The sequence below is a fragment of the Quercus robur genome, chromosome 8 (genome assembly GCF_932294415.1).
Source record: "Quercus robur chromosome 8, dhQueRobu3.1, whole genome shotgun sequence".
Classification (NCBI taxonomy): domain Eukaryota; kingdom Viridiplantae; phylum Streptophyta; class Magnoliopsida; order Fagales; family Fagaceae; genus Quercus; species Quercus robur.
Genome location: NC_065541.1, coordinates 4,568,311 through 4,592,862, shown reverse-complemented (window position 1 = coordinate 4,592,862; position 24,552 = coordinate 4,568,311). Strand labels below are relative to the sequence as shown.

Below are 24,552 nucleotides of genomic sequence, written 5' to 3'. Positions count from 1 at the left end.
TATTCATTAAAATAAAATCAAAACTACCACTAAAGAAATGCTTAGCAAAAGTGCACCATCACCAAATTCATATGACTATCCACAAAAATAATTTGAATTCAAATTCTACAGTGAAGTAGTAGATTTAATAGCTATAATGAATAAAACTTCTCTCAGTTAATGATAATTGACAACATTCATAATGTCATTACTCCCTTGGGCTGGGCTTGAGAGGCAGTAAGAGCAGCTTGAACGATGAAGTGGCAGAGAATTCGACCCTCTAGAATATAGAGATGGGCTTGGCAGAAGGTTGTGGAGTGAGTAGTAGGTAAGGTAATTTGAAGTGGCCATGGAAGGCGTTGGTGTCAGCAGCAGGAAAGCATGAGGCTTCTAAAGCAGATAGCATGAGGATAGAGGAAGAATGTTACTCTAGCAAGAGGTACAAAAACAAAAACTTAAGCCTCTCCAACTAAACAAGAAAAGATATTGCAAATTTAATCCAGAAATACACTTTCAAATCCCTCATGTCACAAAAATCTTTCTATCAGACATTTTGACAAACACCTTGTAAGCAGTTTCTTAAGAGGTCAATCCTTTAGCCTATGTCAATCAATTTGAATTTCCATTTACATATATCCATCGACATTCACCACATCAGTATGTTCCACCATTTCATTGAGCCAAATAAAAATCCTCATACCTAATGTAAGTATATAACCACGGTTCTCTAACAGAACAAAACGTCAGAAAAATAGTATGAGAAAGAGGAAAAAAGGGTGGACAGAAATATTACAGTACTAATATGGGTTGTTTTCTTTTAACTAAACTGTTCATTACGTGTATCAAAAGGTTAAAAAAAATATTTAATTGCAAGTATGAAAAGCTTTGGAAATAATATAAATTTAATTCTCTAATAGACAAGCGGGTTGGGCGTACTTGTAATTTCCTAATGGCACTAAGGGACGCTCCAACAAATCTATATTGCCAATGTCATGTCCATGGAAAATTTCCCCTTGAACCCTATTCCAAAACTCAACAGAGGGAATATGCTTGACTTTCCCAAAATCCGGCCTTTGTTTGGTTGCAAACTAAGCATGAATTCTCTTGACATTTCAATAAATTCTAGATGTTGTAGGCTTTTCATAGGGTGGATGTCAAAGGGCACCCCCTTTAGTTGTGGGCAAGGTCCAATTCAAAGTGATTCAAGAAGAGGTAGGGCACCTTTGTCTATTATCAACCTATTCAATCCTCCCAAGTTTTCAAGCCCTAGAAACATCAAGTTTTGAAAGCCTCCTCTCTCAATATGTAATTGCTCGCCTTCATATCCATTATAGAGCCGAAGATACGTCAAATTAGGAAGTTTTTGAAGGACTTCTAGTGGATCATCCATTAATCTTGACTAAAGTAAACCCATTTTAACTATAAAATTGAGTTTGGGAATCCATTCTGGTAACTTTTCTAGTCTCCAAAATAGGAAGAGAGTTCGAAGGAGGGGCGGAGGAGAAGACATTGATTGGAATTCAACAACGTCGAATTCTCCCAATAAAATCTTCCTCATCCACTTGAACCAAGCTTCTGTGAATAAGCTGGTTTAAGTAGTCTTGTGCAACGTCTTCCAATGTCAGCCCTTTCTTTTCTTTGACAAATCCTTCAGCTATCCATAGTTGAGTTAGTCTTGCACAATTAATGACGCAATCCTCTGAAAACATTCCAAAATATAAAAAAACACGCTTTGAGGTTGTAAGGTAGATCATGATAACTGAAAGATAGAATTCTAGTGATACTTCTAAGACGAAAATTAGTCTCAAACTCTGAACTAAGACTATCAAGAACTTTGCTCCACTCAGAGACTACCTTGGCTTTGGTTGAAAAAAGACCACCCATAGCTACAATTGCTAATGGTAACCCTCCGCATCTCTCAACCATGCCATGAGAAAACTCAACAAAATCTGGAGGACATTGGCCTCCTTCACGTTGGAATGCCTTCTTGCAAAAAAGCTCCAAGGCATTTTCATAAGGTAGAGATGATAGCTTGTACACATAATAATGAAGCGATTCATTGCTAGAAGGAGCAACGTCCTCATTTCGAGTTGTGATTATTATTCTATTGCCTCTATCATTATTCGAAAATGCGAATTTTAGATGGTCCCATAATCTTGTATCCCATATATCATAAAAAATTACTTAATACCTTTGTTCATGTAAATAGGTCCTTAATTCTTCAATTAGTGATGGCACTTTCATTATGTCAATTTCCCTAGGAGCAAACCCCTTCCTTGCCTTGTAGAATTGCTTGATCGTATCCCTTAATAGCTCCTCCATCTTGTATGATTGAGACACAGTGATCCAAGCACGACAATCAAAGTGTGGTGCCACCTTATCATTGTCATATACTTTCTTGACAAGAGTGGTCTTCCTAAGGCCACCAAGGCCGACCACTGAAAACACCATGCGATTAGATGGTCCATCTATCAGCCAGTTTATCAATTTGTCTCTATGGGACTTAATGCCCACAACTTCAACTTCCTCAATGAAAAGGGATGCCATTCGAGGATCGTGCCATGTGTCATTTATAGCATCATTGCTGGATGTGCTTTGCTCTATGGCATTAAAGCCATATCTTTCACCACTCTTTTTGATGTTGTCGAGTATCTTTTTGATACGTTGAATCTCATAAGCTATCACATGTCGAGCTTTTAGGTTTGTGGTAATGTGAAAAATCTTCTTGAGGGAATAAAATCGTTGCCTTCGTGTAAGACTTTGTTTTGCAAAAAGATGTATTTATCAATGACATCTTCTATGTGATAAGCTTCTTCCCTCACCTGTTTAACCCATGTCTTTGCTACATTGCTCATGCCATCCTTCTCGGCCTTTATATCTGCATCCTTGAGAAAAGACTGAATCATTTCCATTTCATGTCTAATGCTTGTAACTTCTTCATGGACACCCTTAAGCAAATTCGCTTCTTTGATTAACAATGGAATCAAATTTTGTATAGCTAGGCTTAGTGCACTTTCTGCCATTTTCCCTTCTTTCTTGAAACACTGCCCATAGTTAATTGCATATAAACCAATAAGTTACCAATGTTACAGAAATTAAATCATATTCAACAGTAAATGGGGGAAAAATTGGCTTTGTTTCACAATTAATATTACCTTGTGAGCAGGAAGGTCAAGGTCCTTGCTTTCAATAACTGTCCAAATTTGGTGCTCACTAAAAGAAAAACCTCGTGCAAGACCACAGCTGCAATAGAATCAAAGAATTGTTGCCTCAAGCTAGCAAACTACTTTTATAACAATAAGTCAATACGAAACGCAAACACTACACACGAAAATATATGTCAAATGATTGTAGTAAGCTAAATGGTCCAGCTCTTCGTATGCTTTGAACTGAAACCCAAATTCTTTGTAATGGGCAAAGAAATGTATATCATTATAAACGGTGGTACTTTCAAGAAATCTCTTCTTTCTCATGTTAATTTAGATGTTATGAACCTACTTGGAGCCTTGCAATTTTTTTTTTTTTTTTTTTCCTTTGTGGCTAAGTTAAGGGTAATTGCCCCCTGGATCTTTCTAGCTATACAGGTTTTGGCCACGTTGGTTGTGCATGTAAATTGTAAGATGTAAGGCGTATATTATAGAGTCATAGACTATGACTTGCCTTATTTTCTTTTATAATATTGGTTAAACTAGTCATTAAATAGTATGATGTATGGAATGAGAGAATATATATATATATATATATATATATATGTGTGTGTGTGAAACTTTTAAATCAATATAAAAAAAGAAGTCAAATCAAAGAATTTAAAAAAAAAAAAAAAATGATCTGTTAAAAGAAGAGTAAAATTTTTAATCAGAATTTGTGTAGTGTTGGTTTTTTTTTGGGTTAAAAGTATGACTTCTAATTAGTTTTACTTAGCATATAAAAAAAATCATATATATCTATACACACACATATATCTGCGTGTGTGCATAAGAAAAAAAAAAATTGTTATTAAAAAAATCTTCATAGGTTATAAAAATAATATAAACTAAATAATAAAACTTCTTTTGAATTTCTAGAATTTCTTGGTAGTATAATGTTTATAGGAGCAGTATTTTTTAAACTTTTTGAATTTCTAAAATAGATTTTTACGTAGAGTTGTTAGTTAATTCAAAGACTTATAGTGTGTTGCATTATATAAAGAGGAAAACTGAAAAAAAGAAAAAAAAAAGTGTGTCCACTTGGTGCAAACACAAACATAAAGAATAGAATTCTAATTATATAGTATATGATATATTTTTTAGGGGAATCTTTGACAGTTTTATTAAGAATGCACTAAATCAGTATGATAAACATATTCAACATTGGAGAAACATACTCGAGCAAGATTGTGAAATTTATTATGAATTTTTAGATGATAATAATTAAATGTTTGATTAGTATATAATTTCACAACTTTTGCATATTTTTGCTGAATGCCATTAGTTTTACATGGAATGATTCTTTGTGGTATACAAATTTTAGTCATGGCTTAAACAAATTCTATTACTTTCATTAGCAATGACTTATCTTGGGCAATAAAGTTAATTTTTTGGATTTTTAAAAATATTTGGTAATAAGGTTAATAATAATTTTAATGTCTTGTCTTATAATGAGTCAAATTGCAAAAATTATATTTTATTACTTATAACCTCATTAACTACCATGGGCAAGTGCCTTGAATATATATACACACACATACACACACTAGTTTAAGACCCATGCATTGCACGAGTTTAGATACAAACTCATAAAACGTATAATTTTATTTAAAAAAATAGCTAAATGAATTATTATTTTATAATTAAAAGTAAAAATCGTGCTATATGTGTGTATTTTTCAATCAAAATGCCCCAATAAAGAGGTAAGTTTTTTTTTTTTGATGGAATAAAGACTGTGGGGACCGGCCTAGAATAATAGGCTGGCTAGACCCTGGGCCTGTCCGAGGAGAAATCGTGGCCCAAACAATATTTAGGCCCAATGGGGCAGAGAAAATGTGTCCGAGGAGTAATTCCTCCTCGGACATTGCGAAATCTGGATCAAAGGCGCGCCCCAGTCACTGCAGTTCATCCTCCAAGCACGTAAAAAAGAAGGGAACCTGAAATATCTCATGAAAGGCTGCCACCACCACATTAAATATATCACAACTACTCTCCTGGCCGCATTAATGAGGAAAAGACCCCTGAACAGTGCTACCTTGGCCACTGCAACTCACAAAGAAATGATAAGGGTGTTTGATAAGACAGGTGCTCAAGTAAGGGTCTGGATGATCAACAAGTGTAAAGTCCAGATGATAGAAGAGGACCTATATAACATAAAGGAGTCCCCCAAGAGAGAGGACGAAAAAAGAGAGAAAAAAAAGAGGGAATACAGGAGCAAAATCCTGCTGTACGCATCCATGCCCATGAATAAAGTCTCTCTTCATGTCCATTTCTGTGTTCTTGTTTCTGTAATTCTATTGTCCATGTATCAAACCGTCTAAGTTCACTGAGACTAAGTTCTTCAACCCATCCTCTACAAGAAATTCGTTGTGTGGGGTTTCTTAGGTCAAGGCTTGATCAACAGGGATTGGATCATAAAAATTGTGCCCTTACAATTGGCGCCGTCTGTGGGAAGAACTAGAGTATCAGTAAACACAACAGTTGAGCATGGCAGAACTAGGCCCACACCAGGAGAACCCTCAACAGACGGAACCCGTCGAGTCCCAACGGCAAAATAATCCTGCCAACCTAGGTAGCAGGAGAAATCGCGAGGGAAGTGTACATACTACCCAAACGAGCCAAAGTCATACCCAAATAGGTAGTCACGTATCCCAAAGGCGAAACAGTCATCAGGCCATGCAGCGAGAGATAGACGACCTGAAGAGAAAGTTGCAACGGGCGCAGTGGAAGCGATCTCCCTCCAACTCAGGTGCGTCCTCTAACGAGGAGGACATGAGTTATCGACGGAGGTCGAGAACACCCCCAAGCGAAACCTTTTCTTACGAGAAAGAGTCTCGTCCTGTACGAAAGTATGAGAACCCATCCAGCAAGGGTTTGGGAAATGATGCTATGAATAGGGCCTTAGACCAGATTTCAAGATCACCTTTCATGTACAGAATTAAAGGGGCTAAGCTGCCTCGACGTTTTAATCAACCAACGTTCGCTATCTACAACGGCCGAGCAGACCCGGTGGAACACGTGAGTCAATTCAATCAAAAAATGGCTATCTACTTGCAAAATGAAGCCCTAATGTGCAAAGTCTTCCCATCCAGCTTGGGACCAATGGCGATGAGATGGTTCAACAGCCTGGAGACAAATTCTATAGGATCATATAAGTAGCTCACTCAGGCTTTCTGCTCTCGTTTTATTACAAATAGCAGAGTCCTTCGACCTCTAAGTTCGTTATTGTCTTTATCCATGCACGAGGGAGAAACCCTGAAGGCGTATTCGGATAGGTATTGGGAGATGTATAACGAGTTAGATGAAAACCATGATAATGTTGCTATCAGCACATTTAAAAGCGGCCTCCCCACCGAGCATGGCTTAAGGAAATCTCTTACCGGCAAACCAGTGTCCAACATTCATCAGCTGATGGATAGGATTGACAAGTACAAAAGGGTGGAAGAGGATCAGCTGCAAGGAAAGGGAAAGGAGAAAATCATCCCCCCAAAGCGAATGATTTCAGGTCGGAAAGATATAGCCATAACCAGCCGAGGAGAGATTTTTCGAGACAGGCTGGACAAAGCAACATGCAAACGGTTAGTGCCGTGTTCAAAGAGCCAGTACAAGAAGTTTTGGAGAAAGTGAGGAATGAACCCTTCTTCAAATGGCCAGGGAAAATGGCTGGGGACCCGTCGAAACGAAACCAGAACCTTTATTGCCATTATCATCAGGACCATGGACACACCACTGAAGATTGTAGAAATCTATGGAATCACTTAGATCAATTGGTCCGAAAAGGAAAGTTACGCCACCTTTTACACCCCTCGAGTGGTCACCTGGGTCAGGCAATGCAAGAGCCTCGAAAGGATGTATCACTGAGACCCCCCACCGGAACGATAGACATCATCCTCGCCGCACCAGGAAGAACTGGGTCATCTCCTTCCAGGGTACTGGCCGTTGGTCGGCTCTCCTCTGAGGACAAGGAAAGAGAATCTAAAAGGCTTAAAAAGGGGAGCCCTTTAATATTGGGATTCTCGGACGAGGATAAAAGGGGAACTATCCAACCTCATGATGATGCCCTAGTGGTTACACTGAGAATTGGCGGTTTTGACGTAAGAAGGGTGTTGGTAGACCCGGGTAGTGTCGTAGAAGTAATGTACCCCGATCTATACAAGGGGCTGAGCCTAAGGCCGGAAGACTTGACGCCTTATGACTCTCCCCTCATCAGCTTTAAAGGAAAGACCGTTGTACCAAAGGGGCAGATAAGATTACCTGTACAAACTGGGTCAGAGGTGATAGAGGTGGACTTTATTGTAGTCGATGCTTACTCACCCTACACTATGATAGTAGCCAGGCCATGGATCCATGCCCTGGATGCCGTGTGTTCTACACTTCATCAAAAGGTAAAGTATCCCTCCGGAGGCCAAGTGGAAGAAATCCTAGGAGATCAAGCCATAGCCAGGAAATGCATGGTGGCTGCCGTCTCACGTTAGTCCAGTGACGAGTCCTCGGCTTCCGAGAACTTATAGCAATCAACCACCTCGGCAGGGCAAAATGGTGGGCTAGCCGAGGAGATAAAATGTGAAAGTTTGGAAAAGTTCACCGTTGGAAACGATCCTGAGAGATTTTTCCAAGTCGGGTCAGAGTTACCACATCAAGAAAAAGAAGAACTGGTTGGGTTTCTAAAGATGTGGTTTGGGCGTTTGGCATTTTATATGAATTTTTTTTTTTAATTTATGAAAAATGAAGTTTTTATTTATTTATTATTATTAAGATTTAATGATAAGCTTTTACTAAAGAAGCTGATAAGTATTTTTTTTAAGGAAAATTAATTATAACTTAATTAATGAATAAGAAGAAGAATATCTTATATTAAGATTAGATAAGTGTTTTTTTGAGAAAAAATAGAAAGTGGTAATGAAAAGTGAAATGAGATAGGTTGAATGCTTCAAGGAAGATAAGGAAACCCAATGAAGGAAAACATGGGCAACCACATTATGTGTGTGTTTAGCAAAAATTAAAAAGTCAGCTTATTTTACTATTCAAATTATTTTTGCTACTATTTATGGGGCCCACTACACTTTTTTGTAGTAGAAAATGTAAACATTTTATTGCTCATGTAAACCAGATACATCCTATACTAATGGTCCCTCTGTAAACAATATATAAAAGAAATTAGAAAACTGTTACATAATTCTTTGTTGGGATTGGGAAACCAGATACATCATCCATAAGAGCCTCTACCACTAGAGACATAAGACTTTCTCTTTTATTAGTACAACAAAATATTTTCTAAGAACCTTAGCATACAGTGTTGTCAAATGTTGTTCCACATTTCTCATGCAAAATTGTTCTATTACTCTGTGGGGTAGAGAGAGAAGAAATCAATATACGTGAACTTTCCTCCCTCATCCTGAATGCGATTAGTAGCAGCTAAGGGAGAACTTCTAATTTTTAGGTAAACTACTTACTCTAAACATTTACTGAGTTAAATGGCTCCTAACCTAGAATTTCCTTCTAATTTTTCCCCCTGTTTTTTGTTATGGGATTCTCCCCTTTCATAACATCCTTTGACTACTATCTACCAATACTTTTACTGTTATCTATGAAATCAATATTTAACTAGTCACGAACATATAATAGATTTTAACAAATTTTATTTGTAATTTTTTCTTTTGAAGTTTTCATTATCTTATTGGTTGGATCAGTAAAGCTCTCCTATACTAAAAACAAAAAAACAAAAGGAAATAAACATGCCATTCTATTTAGCAAAAAATCTTAAACTTATAAGTTATAATAGTCAAGTTTCACAAATGAGACAGTACATCAAAAACATGTTTAACAGTGATAACATAACCACATTCAACAAATAAAATAGTGAATTCTTCCTAAAGTTCACTTCCAAAAACACTCCTTGCTATTTTTAGATGAAACATGCCTACAAGTAGCAACAGCGCTTGAAAATTGACATCATTACTATTTGCTTCTTACTAAAAGAAATTCCAACAAACAACACATACATAACTTTTGATAGCAGCAAGCAACCAATGATTCTATCCTCTTCTTTTTTTGGAACCATTTGAGTGGATGCTCTTCATACTATATGCAATCTGTTTGAATCCAATGTCTAACGGGGTATGTGTGACCTGAAAAAGCATCAAAGTATGTTCAAGCTCACAAAACTGACATTATATTCTGCATATCAATAAAGTAAAACTTGATAATGCAAAAGACCCCAAGATAAAGAAACTTCAAGTACGAAACATTGTGAATCAAATGAGTATTATTTGCTTTTTCCAAAGAATCAAGAACATATCCTTAAGGTTGACAATTCACTCAAAATATATATACATTTATAGTTAAGAATAAGTGTTGTATTTGACAAAATTATGGAACAAAATATTTATATCGTTCAGTGTACTTTGAAATACAAAGAGGTCATTCATAATGTAATACACAAATGGGGGAGGACATTGAAATACAAAAAACTTCAGTATTAGTATCATAAATATAAAGTCATTGCAGCTCAATGTCACAACAATGATTCATATATAAAAACATTGGTTCAACCATGAAAGAACAACAAATGCCCGCAACCGCATCATGAAAAACACATGAAAGACCCACTAAAGCCTTATCTGATCTCCTAAGAAACTTTTGGGGAAATAAAAATGAAGCTTTTCTAAAAGGCTTCATATAGAGGAATTATTTAATCATACTTAAGCACCCTAGTCTTGGATACTAATTACATTCTCCCAAATGCATTTTACTATTCATTAAAATAAAATCAAAACAACCACTAAAGAAATGCTTAGCAAAAGTGCACCATCACCAAATTCATATGACTATCCACAAATATAATTTGAATTCAAATTCCACTGTGAAGTAGTAGATTTAATAGCTATAATGAATAAAAATTCACTCAGTTAATGATAATTGACAACATTCATAATGTCATTACTCCCTTGGGCTGGGCATGAGAGGCAATAAGAGCAGCTTGAACGATGAAGTGGCAGAGAATTCGACCCTCTTGAATATAGAGATGGGCTTGGCAGAAGTTTGTGGAGTGAGTAGTAGGTAAGGTAATTTGAAGTGGCCATGGAAGGCGTTGGTGTGAGCAGCAGGAAAGCATGAGGCTTCTGAAGCAGATAGCATGAGGATAGAGGAAGAATGTTACTCTAGCAAGAGGTACAAAAACAAAAACTTAAGCCTCTCCAACTAAACCAGAAAAGATATTGCAAATTTAATCCCAGAAATACACTTTCAAATCCCTCATGTCACAAAAATCTTTCTATCAGGCATTTTGACAAACACCTTGTAAGCAGTTTCTTAAGAGGTCAATCCTTTAGCCTGTGTCAATCAATTTGAATTTCCATTTACATATATCCATCGACATTCACCACACCAGTATGTTCCACCATTTCATTGAGCCAAATAAAAATCCTCATACCTAATGTAAGTATATAACCACAGTTCTTTAACAGAACAAAACGTCAGCAACCTCCGACCACAGTCTACCATGTCAGACCACTCTCTGATGAAAGCTGGACCCCTTTGATGGACCTCCACCACATGCAGTCTCTCACCAAGATGTCAGCAAATCTCGACCACAGTCTTGTAGTGTCTTAATATTTTTCTCAAGGTTGCGATAGACAAAATATGGATGAAAACATGAAGCACAAACATCACACAAGGCCTCAGGAAAACAAAGTTCAGGGAGGTCTATATCAATGACTCACTCCAAGCTCAGCAGTCCTCTATTTAACATGGGGATTAAAACAGTGGCATAGTGGTTTTATATTCATTCTCCTATTTTTTACTATGACTATGTACTCACCTACAAATTTTTTTCGATTAATGTTGATGTGTCTCTTGTAAGAAAATCACATTGTTCCTATATTCTTTGACACATTGCCATCCATTAACATTTACACTTTCATGGCCAAGAATTACCAAGCATGTATCTTTCGTAGTATTCTCCACAAGCCCCATGTCAGTAAGTGACAGAGGCTTGACTTTCCCAAAATCAACATCTTAGTCTTTAAAAATAGTCGAGGATACACCATAATCATAAGAAGAAGCCTGTTCAACACAGATTTTTTTTCCCCTCTCAATGAATAAAGAAAACATATAAATATAGTTACCCTTTCACAAATTATACGCAAATGTCATTATATAGAATTTTTATCTTATTATATCGAAGCCTTTACAAACCTCTTAACATACTTAAACCACTCTAAAGTCTAAAGGCAACAAATACAATTCAACTAAAACTTCACTCTTTTTTGTAGCATAAGTTTAGGAGGTTCATATGCTTGATACAGAAAATATTACACATTATAACAATCTTAATGTTAAATATTAGGAAGGCAATGGTCTTACAGTGTTGATGCGACTTCTAACGGTAGCTTGACTATACCGGAGAGTTTTGACAGCAGTAGTAGGAAGCCAAAGAAGATGAACGCAGCGAAGAAAAACACCGAGGAAGACAAAGATTGCTCTTAAATATACCGTAAGGACAGAAAACCATGGCCACAGGAAGGTGGCTCTGATACCATGTTAAATATTAGCATTGATATACCATGTTGAATATGCTAGTATGGGTGCGGAAGCGAAAGCATAAAGTATAGAACACAGTAACACACGAGAGTTACGTGGTTCAACCTAACGGCTTACATTGAACCACGGCTTACATCCACGGAGGAATCCCTTAAGGGCTACATCTTTATTGTGTAATATATTAGAGTGTAGTACAAATCCTGTATTACAATGAATCATAACATGTGTATATATAGTAGACTAAACCCTAGACTAATAGACTAATAGACTAATAGACTTCTAGTACAAGTAGGAGACTTGGCTTGCACACAAAGTAGAATTAGGCTTGGGCCTATACTAATGAGCTAATATATCTCTAACACTTAATACTGAAACGATTACACATTACAACAATACAATGACAAAGGCAACAATGAATGGGAGAAACAACTACTTATGTTCCAGTTAGTTGAGAAAACTGAAAAGAACAGTGTCTTGTTTGATCAGGCACTTGAAAATCCTTGAAACATTGGCATTTGAAGCTAAGCCTAATAATATTAACAAGAGCAATATAAATAAAAAGTTAAATGTAATAAAAAATGCAAAAAGAAAAAGGTCTATAATGTGTGAAAGGGGGAAATTCAGGCTTACCAACTATAATTCATGGGCAAGTAAAACTTAAGCGCTCAAACATCTTTCTTGTCCACAATAAACAAACTTGGTAATGTGAATACTAACTTTAGTAAAAGAGTTGTCTACAAATTAGAATTTGAACAATGCTTGTTGTCCAATTATTGCTTCATGCTACTCACAATGATATCATATGGCCTGTAATTGTATGTGTGAAAGACTTTGATAATTAATGGTAAATGTAATAGTCTAATAATGTATAAGTGGGTGGAGTCGTACTTGTAATTTGAAAGTGGTGTGGGCACTTTGGTCCTCCTTGAATCAACTTCGCAGACGCTTTAACAATTCTGAATCACCAAGCTTGTAGCTTTTGTAGTAGAGTCCATAAGTCCTATACCAGAAAGTGACAGAGGGAATATGCTTCACTTTCTCAAAATCTGGGCCTTCATCTAGTTGCAGACTAAGAACGAATTTAGATGGCATTTCATTAAATTGCAAAATTTTGAGGCTTTTTAGATGGTGGATGCCAGAGGGCACCTCCTTCAGCTGTGGGCAATGTCCAATTTCAAGCTTTTGAAGAAGAGGCAGGGTACCTCCTCCCTCAATATGTAATTGATCCCTCTGTATCCATCATGAAGTGTAAGACTCATCAAATTAGGTAGAGCTTAAAGGACCTTTAATGGATCTTCCATTAATTTTGACCTCTTTAAAGAAATTGAAGCTATACTCTTGAGTTTGGGAAACCATTCTGGCCACTTTTCTAGTCGCCCATGTAGGCCAAGACTTTGTAGGAGGGGGGAGGAGGAGAAGGCATTGATTGCAAATTAAGAACTTCTCCTCACTTGTTGCTTTAATTTCCAACGACTGTAGGTGGCTCATTTTTTGTATCGCAATGCACAAATCCAACCCATTCTCTTTCTTCAATTTAGAGATCAACAATTTCCTCAATTGTGCCAAACTTCCCAAATTCTGTTATAAGTGTAGCGCTAGTGGCTTCAATTTTAAAAAGCTTCTGTAAGGACTCTAAACGCCCAATGCCATTTGGTATCTTTATCCCACGGAAAGAATTTATATTGTATTCATTATCTCTATTAAAATTGTAGGCTGCAAGATATCGTAGCTTACAAAGTCCACTAATCTCCGTTGGAAGCTCATACACAAGGGAATTTTTCAAATTCAACGTCTCCAGCTTGTACAATTTACCTATGGACTCTGGAAGGATTTGCACTTTTGTATCTTTTAGGCTTAAATATCTTAGATGGAACAAGCTACCCACTTCTTTAGGAATACAATCGATAGGAGCACCTTCAAAATCCATTACTTTCATGAGCTTGAAATTTGCAAAACAAGTCATTAGAAAAGAATTGAGTACTTCATCTAACCCCAAAATGAGAAGAGAACGAGTTTGGGAAGTAGTAGCACTCTATGAAGGAGCTTTTACATTGTTCTAAATTGAGAGACGACGAAAAATTCTATTAAAATTTGTGTAGTTCTGCATTGAGACCAAATGAAAACCCAACTCCTCTGACCTAGAAAGAATGACCTCAAGCATCATATCATGAATACGACAACTTCTAGTCCTGCCAATAGAAACGACTACATTCACTTGAACCAAGCTTCTATGAATAAGTTGGTTTAAATAGCCTTGTGCAACCTCTTCCAATGTTATCCCTTGCATTTCTTTTACAAAACCTTCTGCAATCCAAAGTCGAATTAGTCTTGCACAATTAATGTAGTAGTCCTCAAGAAACATTCCAAAATATAATAAGCAAACTTTGAGGTTGTAAGATAGATCATGATAACTAAGGGATAGAATTTTGGAAATATCTTGTAGATTAGGATTATTTTTTAACTCTGAACTAAGACTATTATGAAATTTGAGCCATTCATCAATAACCTTGTCTTTGGTTGACAAAATACCCCCTATAGCAACAATTGCTAGTGGCAATCCTTCACATCTCTCAACAACAGCACATGATAACTTAACTAACTCAGGGGGGTAAAGCCCCCCTTCACGTTGGAACACCTTCTTGCGAAAGAGCACCCAAGCTTTTTCTAAAGGTAGAATTGGTAGTTTATACAAATAATTAGAAGGAGCAACATCCTCATTTCAAGATGTGATTAATATTCTATTGCCTTTTTCATTTTTAGGTAAAGCAAGTTCTATGTAATCCCAAAATTCTTTTTTCCACACATCATCAAAAACTACTACATACCTATGCTCATGTAAATAGAGCCTTATTTGCTCCATTAGTGTTGTTTGTTCCATTGTGTCAATTTCCACAGGAATAGATTGCTTCTTTGCCTTGTAGAGTTGCTTTATCATGTTCCTTAATAGCTCCTCCATCTTGTATGATTTAGACACTGTGATCCAAGCATGACAATCAAAGTGTGCTGTCACTTTATCATTTTCATACATTTTTTTTACAAGAGTGGTCTTACCAAGCCCACCAATACCAACCGTTGAAATCACCATGCGATTTGATGGACCTTCTACCAACCAATTTATCAATTTTTCTCTACGAGACTCAATGCCCACGACCTCTGCTTCCTCAATGAGTAGAGAGGCCATTCGAGGATCATGCCATGTATCACTTATAGCATCACTATTGGATCTTCTTTGCTCTATGACATTGGAGCCATATCTTTCACCACTCTTTTTGATGTTCTTGAGCATCATGTTGATACCTTGAATCTCAGAGGCTATCACATGTTGTGCATTTAGGTTTATGATAATGTGAAAAACCTTACGGAGAAAAGAGAAGCATTGCCTTTGCCCTTGAGGTTGTTTTGGAAAATGAGTATGTATTCATCAATGACATCTTCTATGTGATAAGCTTCTTCCCTCACTTGTTTCACCCATGTCTTTGCTACATTGTCCATGTGATCCTTCTCGGCCCTTATATCAGCATCCTTAAGGAAAGATTGAATCATATCCATTTCACGTATGATATTTTTAACTTCTTCATGGATACCCTTAAGCAATTTCGCTTCTTGGGCTAACAACGGGACCAAATTTTGTATAACTAGGCTGAATGCACCTTCTGCCATTTCTCCTTCCTTCTTAGATCATTGGTCAAAGTGAAGTGCAAATAAATCAACTTAAGTGTTAGATGTAACAAAAATAAATCCACATTCAGCTGTAAAATGGCAAAAAATAATAATAGTCGACTATGGTTTGCAATATTACGTTGTGAGCAGGAAGGTCGTCAAGGTTCGGCAAGCCCACCAGGTGCAGTAGAATCAAAGAATTGTTTCCTCAAGCTAGCAACCTATTTCTATAACAATAAGTCAATACGAATTACACAAACAATACATATGAAAATATATGTTACATAATTATAGTCATCTAAATGGCCCACTCTATATATGCTTTGAACTGAAACCCAAATTCTTTGTATTGGGCAAAGAAATATATATCGTTACTAATTGTAGTTATTTCAAGAAATCTCCGCTTTCTGGTATTAATTTAGAGGTTAATTAGCGGGACTGGGAATGAACCTAGTGTCTTAATTCTCTAAAATAAAAATAAAAATATCGTTACTAATTGTAGCACTTTTCATGAAAACTCCTATTTCTGATATTAATTTAGAGGTTAATTAGCGGGATTGGGAATGAACCTAGTGCCTTAGTTCTCTATAAAATAAAAATAAAAATAAATACTAGCGGCTTCGAGCCTTTTATTTATTTTTTCCATTTTTAAGAAGTTAGGGCAATTGCCCCTAGATGATAGATCTTACTATACTAGCTGTACAGTTTTTGTCCATGGTGGTTGTACGTGTAAATTACTAAATTGTAAGGTGTAAAGGCCAATATAGCATATAGACAATGAATTACCTGTGTGTAGTTTAGGATAAGTGATTAGTGCCAAATTCTGTTATAAGCACTACACGTGTCATCACTGTATTGGTTGGATTAATAGTTTTTTTTTTTTTTTTTTTTTTATAAGAGATTAATAGTTTGTTAGATTAGGCGCAAAAACTTTGGTATTATCTCTATAAGCATTGTATCTCTCATTAATGATTATCCAAGATAGAAATTCAATTACAGAAATCTCTCTAGAAGTTTCTCCAAGAATTTCTTCTTTTTTTTTCTTTTTTTTTTTGGTAAGAAGGGAATTTTATTTATATAAAAAAAACTAGTGCATCAGGTTTGTCCAAGAGACACCTGTGAAAGGTATCCAGTTATAAGAACTAAAGAGCACTCACGTGAAGTTCCTATACACAAAACTAAGAGTTTCTTTGTTTTGTTTTGGGTTCATTTCCTTCGCAATTTTCTTGTACAATTGATCATTAATCCGTCATCCGTGTGTATGTTTATAAATATATATCAATAATAAAAAGGTCAAATAAAAGATTTATTAAAAAATGAAACATTAACTTTAAAGGAGACTAAAATTTAATCAGATTTTGTTTAATGTTGGTTTTTTTTGGGGGGAGGGGGGGGGGTTAAAACTGTTATTTCTAATTAATAATTATCAAGAAAATTAATTTGACACAAGCAAGGAAGAGGCTCAAATAAAATAAAAGAGATTTATCAAATATCATATTTATAATCTTTCAATCCTGCATAAGGAAGGTTGTGTTTATACATATATAGCTACTTCAATTATAAATACTATTACGTGGTAAGATGCAAAACTTAATTTATAATCGCATGTAAACTAAGAAAATATTTTTATAATATATTTAAAATTTAATAATAAAATAATAGTAAAAATAAAAGAACAAAAATTGCTTTGAGATACATTACAAAAGTGACATATGTAAGTCCGAGTTTTAATTAAAAGAAATGAAAATGATAATTAATTGCAAAAAAAATTAAAGTAAATAATGAAACATTAAATCTTTGGTGATGGAGTTTCATGTAAAAGTAAATCATGTAAATAATTTAATGTGTCTATTGTTAAATTACTGATTCTTCCAAAAGTTTAAATTGTTAAAATATGGTAAATTTAATCATTTAACCATACAATTCTAACAATTGTTAAATAGAATGAAGATAGAGATTGAATTCATGATCTTATAATCTAATACTATATTAAACTAATGATTGTCCAAAAAGCTTAAACTATTAGAAAATGGTGAATTTAATCACTTAACTATAGTTTTAAAATCTATAATAAGTCACACATGGGGTAACAAAGTGCAAGTATGGCAGATTATTAAAAATATATATATTTATTATTAATCAAAAACTCATGGTAGATTATTAAAAAAATATAAACTAATAATAAAAATTATTATTGGAAACTTCTATAATATTTCTTGGTAGTAGAGTTTTAATAGGAGTAGTAATTTTTAAACTTTTTGAAACTTTGGAAATGAATTTTTTCTTAGAGAAACTATGTCAATTGTTCATTACATATAATGTTCTATATGACATAAGAGAGGGGAAAAAAAATGATAGGGTGTCCACTTGGCTCAACCAAATAGATGGAATATAATAATAATTATATAGTTAATGATAATTTGAATTAGATAAACTTATATAAAATTAGTTTTATGCTCGTGCGATGCACAACTTATTAAAATAATTATATACAAATTTTTAAATATATATTTTTTGATAATATAATTAAATTTAATAACAAATAAAATAGTAAAAATATTTTATAGATAATGGCAAGTTTTAAATTTCTAAAAGCTCTTAGTAATAATTTTATTTGAGGAACACTAATTAATGATTGGAGAGAAATGCTATATCCGGTTAGACTAAGACATAACTTTTACTTGTTCAAATAACAATTAAGGTGAAGTTAGGTGAGAAATAAAAAATAATAATTATAACATACCGATATAATAACATTTATATTTAATTATAATGACTCACTTGCATCTCAAAGTGTCAAATTTTTTATGTAAGCGTCTTTACTTAATTATTTTTTTAATCAATATTTTTTAATTAGTATTAACTTTTACCGTTTGTACAATATTTTTGGCCACTGATTGGCAGGTTTGGGGATTTACTTTATCTGGATTAACGCAAGACTAGGGCTAAGGTTTCAATTAGGTTGTGTGGGTATTAGGAATAAATTTGTCTTATTCAAATATTTAATCCATGTGTGTGAATCATTGTGAGCCACATATTCATTTTTTTAAGAAATAAAATGGTTTAGTCTAAGTTTAATACCATGTTAGCACTCGTTGGGCTACATAGGACATAAACAAACGGACATAGACATAAAGATGAAAAGTAGAATATTTTGCAAAATTTAAGGTTGAAAAACAAGCTTTTATGAAAGTTAATTAAGGGACATATATTATATTTTACCCATATTATTGTTATTATTATTTGACAAACCAATTATTATTGTATAATTTTAGGTCCATTTTAAATTGGAGACTTTAGGGGTAAGGCTAATTGGCCTTGGCCTATAACGAGTATGTTTTAATTTACACGATTATTTTAGCAACCATAAGAGTACTTTAATATTAATTTAATTTTTAATAATAATAGAAAAATGCACGTGACGGACACTTGTGCATCGACTTTAAATAGATTATAGTATTATACTTTAGAGTTTAGACAATTCTAAGGCTTTTCCCTTTTAAGAGCGAGTTGAAAATAAGAGAGGTTTTTTTTTATCCTTTTTAGAGCGAATTAGATTTAGATCTGACCTGAGCTGACGAAGAAATATGGCTGCAGGTGATTCGATCTATTTTTGTTTGAGGGATGGATATAGACAAAAAGAGCCACACAGTGCTATTGAAGAGAAACAGAGACATGGGATTTCTCTATCAATTGCTCCAAATTTATAGAAACCAAATTAAGATGTAAAGAAAAATTCCAAAACCAAATAAGACGGCAAGGAATTTTTCTTACGTAAACAAGCAAAGCAAAGCAAGGTAAATTAAAAGTAAAACCTCATGATGCTCTCATTTTTCTTTTATTTTTGTTGTTTTAATAATTTTTCTGTGTTAAGGAGCTTCTGAGTCTTTATTCTATACACAAATCTGTCTTTTGGTTTTGAAGTCTGTACATAAACGTTAAATCTATAGTTCTGGACTTAATAGTGCTCAACTATGGACTTTATGCTCTCACTCCATAGCCTAACCCAACTCGAAATTCATCCCAATTTAGAAGGCCCAGACTCCATTTAAAATATAATAGTACCCAAAAATAATAAACAGTCATCACCCGACACCGCCCTTGTAACTCCGATTATTTTACCTGTTTATTCTTTTATGTATAGAATATAGACTTCAGCTTTTATATATTATAATAGAAAGATATTGTATATATATATAACAACCATATCCACAGTTGAAGAAGAAATCATTACAATGCAAATTAAAACAACCTAAAACAAAAACTAAAGAGAATATAAACCCTAGCAAAGCCATAGATAATTAGAATCTAACAATTATAAGTAGAAAATAACAAAGATTATTGTAGACACAATCAGGGCCGGCTCAACGAATTTGGGGGCCCTAGGCAAAAGTTTTAAATGGGGCCTTTTATTATAAATTAATATATATTTTTTCAATTAAAATTTATTTTTCTTGTTTTTTGAGAGGCAAAATTACTAATTAAATTTTTGCATTCAAGTTCCGCTAACATTTCCTTTTCAATTGATAATATAGCTAATCCACTTAATCTTTCCTGTGACATAGTTGATCTTAAATATGATTTTATTAATTTTAATTTTGAAAAACTTCTTTCTGCGGAAGCAACTATAATAGGTATAGTTAGTAATATTCTGAAAGCAATACATGTATTTGGAAAAGATTCTAGCCTTTTTATATAATTTAGTACATTAATTGGAGAGTTATCATTTATTTGCAAAACTTCTTTTAAAACTAGGTTGATCATTAATATTTTCACTCTCCTCTAAATTATTTTGAGCTTCATTATCAAGAATGGTGACATTACATGTTTGAACATTATCATGACCATCTTCATTATTATCATTTTGTTGTATATTTTCATTATCTTCTAACTCTTTTTGATGAATTTCTTCTTCATTTATGAAACTTTCACTCAAATTTTCTACAAGATTTTGTTTTTTACTAGTAATAAATTTGTCCATAGCTCCTTTTTGAGATTCAATTAGTTCTTCTCTTTGTCTTTTCTTTTTTAGTTTTTCATATCCGGATGGATATTTTCTAGTAGACATTTGTAATTAAAAAATATTTACAAATAAATGAAATACAATCTATAATAATAATAAAAATTACAATTTAACTAGAATAATATAAATTTAACGTATAAAACAATAGAACCTGGTTTATAAAAAGCACAATTGTAGCTTTACTTAATATGATCACTTTACACTTTAAACCTGCACAAAAAAATTAAAATTAATATTAATACAAAATAAATTATTCTAAATTTATAATTTTGTTATCAATACTCTCCACTAACAAAATATGTAGAACTCAACTTGATTCACACATTCACTGATACTAAAAGTTCATCATGGCATCACACTAAAAAAATCTGATTTCTTAAAAAAAAAAAAAAAAAAAATCAAATATCAAAAAGCAAAAGGCAAAACGTGTAAGGCTTTCTCTGATTTCTTAAAAAAAAAAAAAAAAAAAAATCAAAAATCAAAAAGCAAAAGGATAAATGTGTAAGGCTTTCTCTGATATCTTAAAAAAAAAAAAAAAAAAAAAATCAAAAATCAAAAAACAAAAGGCAAAACGTGTAACTGACTAACTGTGTAGGCTTTCTCTAGAAGCCACAGCCAGCTTTTTTTCACTTTTTGTAAAGTGAAATCAATGGTCCGGATGAATTGATGCTTCTAGAGACATTTTTAAGGGCCCGGATCAAGTTTCTAGAGAAATCTATTTCTCTTCACTTTTTGTTCTCTTGCCGCAGCTGTTTGTGCTCTTTACTTAGCAGCAATGAGCAATAGCAGAGCTGAGCAAACTCCTCTTCAACCAAAAAAAAAACCCAGCAAACTATGAAGAAGATGAAAGAGGCAAAGGAGGAGAAAACAAAAAATGAACCTGAAATGAAGATCTATGAACACATCAAGTCTATTGCCAACACCAATTGATGAGTAAGTCAACAAAAAAAAGAGTGTTTTTTGTTTTTTTGAATCAAGATGGAGATTGGAGAGAGTCAAAGAGTGGGCGATTTTTTTCTTCTTTCTGCCTTTTGTAATATTTTCTTTTACAAACCAAAGATTATTGCTTTTTGTAATCTTTTCTTCTGCAAGTTAAAGATTTGATGATAGGATTTCATGTCACTTCAATGTAAGTAACGGGCAATTTTTTTTTTTTCAAGATGAGAAACGGGTGTTTTGTAATCTTTTCTTCTGCAAGCTAAAGATATCATGTCACTTCAGTGAGTAACGACCCTTTTTTTTTTTTTTTTTTTTCTCCTCAAATGAGAAACGGGCCTCTTTTCTTCTGCTGCTGCAACTTAAATGTGAGAAACGGTTTTTTTTTTTTTTTTTTCCTTCTTCAGATGAGAACACAATATTATATATTATGTTTTTTTTTTTTTTTTTTCATACAATATTATATACTATATATATATATATATATATTTTTTTTTTTTTCAGATGAGAACACAATATTATATACAATATTATTGCTACTTGGGGGCCCTCTTACATGTGGGGGCCTTAGGCGACCGCCTAGCTCGCCTATAGGTTCAGCCGGCCCTGGACACAATCAAAATGTAAGATGAGCAAATTAGACCAGACCTGAGCTGAGGAAGAAAATGTGGTCTCACTTGAAAACACCCAGTGGAAACCGTAAACTCCACTCCCTCGTAAGTCGTACCCCTGTGCGTGGATACTACTATTCTTAGAGTAACGTTTTTCCTAACAGTTGTTAGAAAAAACGTAGGACGAAACCTATTTTTTTTTAGAGTTTGGCAACACTTTTTGCTTTACATATGATCAGGGGCGGAGGGAAGGGGGGGCGAGGGGGGGCATGTGCCCCCTCTGAACTTTGAATTTTTTTAACTAATAATATTATAAGGACCTAAAATGCCTTATTTGCCCCCCTTGACACAAAAGACAAAAAAAAAAAAATTATCAATTCACCGTACCTTTGGCTCAGGAGACTTCTCCTCCTACTACAATTCTAATATATAATAAAACCAATGGGTCCCACTTAGTAATGATTAAAAAAAAAAAAATCTCAACATTGAATAGGATAGGAATCTAAACACATTACACAGTAGCTTGATAGACTTAAAAAAAAAAAAACATATAACTATAATATAAAACCATGGGGTCTTACTTGGTAGTGATTAAAAAAAAAAAAAAAGATGTTTCATATCCATTAGTGACTTTGACAATGATCTTACTAGTTACAATAGCTATTGTTGAAAGAGTTTTTTTGGCAATGAACATAATTAAAAATCGATTACGCAATTGAATAGGAGATCAGTGGATGAATGATTATTTAGTCACATATGTTGAGAAAGATATATTCAAGACTATTGAGTGTGAAGAAATCATGTAGCGGTTTCAAAATATGAAAAATCGTCGAAGGCGATTGAGTAAAATAAGCTAGGTGTAAAAAAATAAATTAAAGTTTACATTTTATGTTAAATTCTGTATGACAATTATATTATCATATAGTAGTTCATTTATTTTGTTATTAATATTGATTAATTTTTTTAGATTAATTTTTTACTTTCAATCTTGTCTTTTAATTTTGCCCCTCCTGACCTAAATTCCTGGCTCCGCCACTGCATATGATCATAGATATGGGTGCAGGATTGAATAGTTATAGTTTTGATAAAGGGATAAAGAAGTAAGAACAGCACAATGCTATAGAAAGGAAACGGAGAGGTATAGTTTCTATATCATTTGGTCCAAATTTATAGAAACCAGAGATGTAAAGAAATTCCAAAACCAAATATGAAGGCAAGGAATTTGTCTTTTACGTAAACAAGCAAAGCAAAGCAAGTTAAAAGTAAAACATTGATGCGTTACTACCGGTTTACAGCGTTACAGGCTTACAGTCAAGAGATATGGACTTAAATCTTAATAGTGCTCTCAGCAATTGACTTTAGACCCTCGCTCCATAGCCCAACCCAACTCGAAATTCAACTCAATTACAGGGCCCAGACTTCTTTAAAAATATAGGCAAAAAAATGTAATTTACATCACTAACTTTGCTCAAAAATCTTTTTGGACATTTTTTTATATTAATTTTTTGGACATTTAAGTTTGAAGTTGGTCTGATAAAAAAAAAATTGAAGTCGGTCATTTTAACTTTATTTTAAAATTATATAAGTACTTTAATTTTGAAAATGGTCATTTTAATTTGGTAACTTTATCCAAAAATTCATTTTAGCCCATCATCTTGAGTGATTTTTGGACAAAATTATTGGACTAAAATGAATCATCAAAGGACTAAAATGACTTTTGAGCAAAATTATTCAAATATTTTTGTAAAGTAATCTGACTAAAATAATCAATTTCAATCTTAAGGAGAAAATGGGTAACTAGCATTAAAAAACTAACCATTCAGTTAGTTGGCCCGGTTTGCAAACAATTTGAGTTAGTAACAACTCGAGCCTTAGAGGCTCGATTTAGGGCCTCTAAATCGAGCCTTTGAGGCTCGGTTTATGTTGTTTGATGTGGCAGAATTCCACGTGTACTCCACGTGGAATTTTGCCACGTATACGGTCTCTAAAATCGAGTCTATGAGACTCGGTTTACTAAAAGTAAAACCGAGTCTCAGAGACTCGATTTTTAAAGCTTCACACTGCCCCCTGGTCACCTCTTGGTCATGTCCATGTTTTTGTCTATTTTGCGTGTGCAAAGAATATCTGACTAGCACCTGTTTTGGGTATGCATTGGTCATATCCGGTCATATCCATGTTTTGTTTTTGGGTGATTAGTCATGTCCATCTTTATGTCTATTTTGAATATGCAGAGTTTGTCTGAGTAGCAATAAAGAAAACTCTCACACGTCTGTTTTGAGTATGCAGAGAATATTTGAATAGTAATAAAAAACTCTCACACAACCTCACACAACTCTCAGAGAATATTTTGACTGCCTCACACAACTCTCACACCTTTAGCAACTTGTATCACAGAACCTCAACAACTCTCAACTCTCACAGAACCTCTCTCAACAACTCTCACAGAACATCATACAACTCTCATAAACTCTCATACATCAGCAGCAAAATATTGCTCCTCTCACTCTCATACATTCTCAGCAGTACATTTGCTCATCCTCATGTCAGGTAAGGGTCTCCTCACTCTCTAGTTGGTTGTTTAGTGTATATAGTTGCTTTAGAAAGTGTTGCTTGCATT

General features: G+C 34.0%; 2 protein-coding genes and 2 long non-coding RNA genes across 42 annotated transcripts in view; 2 read left to right on the top strand and 2 right to left on the bottom strand.

Annotated features, from left to right (window-relative positions):
- The window catches only part of LOC126697906 (uncharacterized), a 64,760-nt gene extending 40,282 nt beyond the window's left edge, over window positions 1-24,478 (top strand). Inside the window, exons 2-3 of the long non-coding RNA XR_007646293.1 lie at window positions 18,963-19,162; window positions 24,330-24,478. This is a non-coding gene — a long non-coding RNA (uncharacterized LOC126697906). The remainder of the gene's footprint in view (window positions 1-18,962; window positions 19,163-24,329) is intronic.
- LOC126694253 (disease resistance protein RPM1-like) overlaps window positions 1-24,552 on the bottom strand; it is a 397,275-nt gene that overhangs the window by 193,360 nt on the left and 179,363 nt on the right. For 5 of the 39 annotated variants that reach the window (XM_050390371.1, XM_050390354.1, XM_050390344.1 and 2 more), the window contains exon 8: window positions 13,587-13,619. The exons of the other annotated variants lie outside the window; for them this stretch is intronic. In XM_050390371.1, the coding sequence (XP_050246328.1) occupies window positions 13,587-13,619 (33 nt within the window). The remainder of the gene's footprint in view (window positions 1-13,586; window positions 13,620-24,552) is intronic. 39 annotated transcript variants of the gene reach the window in all.
- LOC126697905 (uncharacterized) lies at window positions 124-10,424 on the top strand. The gene is made up of 2 exons (XR_007646292.1): window positions 124-288; window positions 10,205-10,424. It is a non-coding gene; the product is annotated as an uncharacterized LOC126697905 (long non-coding RNA).
- Window positions 13,720-15,385, bottom strand: LOC126694262 (disease resistance protein RPM1-like). Its single transcript, XM_050390400.1, has one exon. The coding sequence runs from the start codon at window positions 14,992-14,994 to the stop codon at window positions 14,425-14,427; it is 570 nt and encodes a 189-aa protein (XP_050246357.1). The 5' UTR covers window positions 14,995-15,385; the 3' UTR covers window positions 13,720-14,424.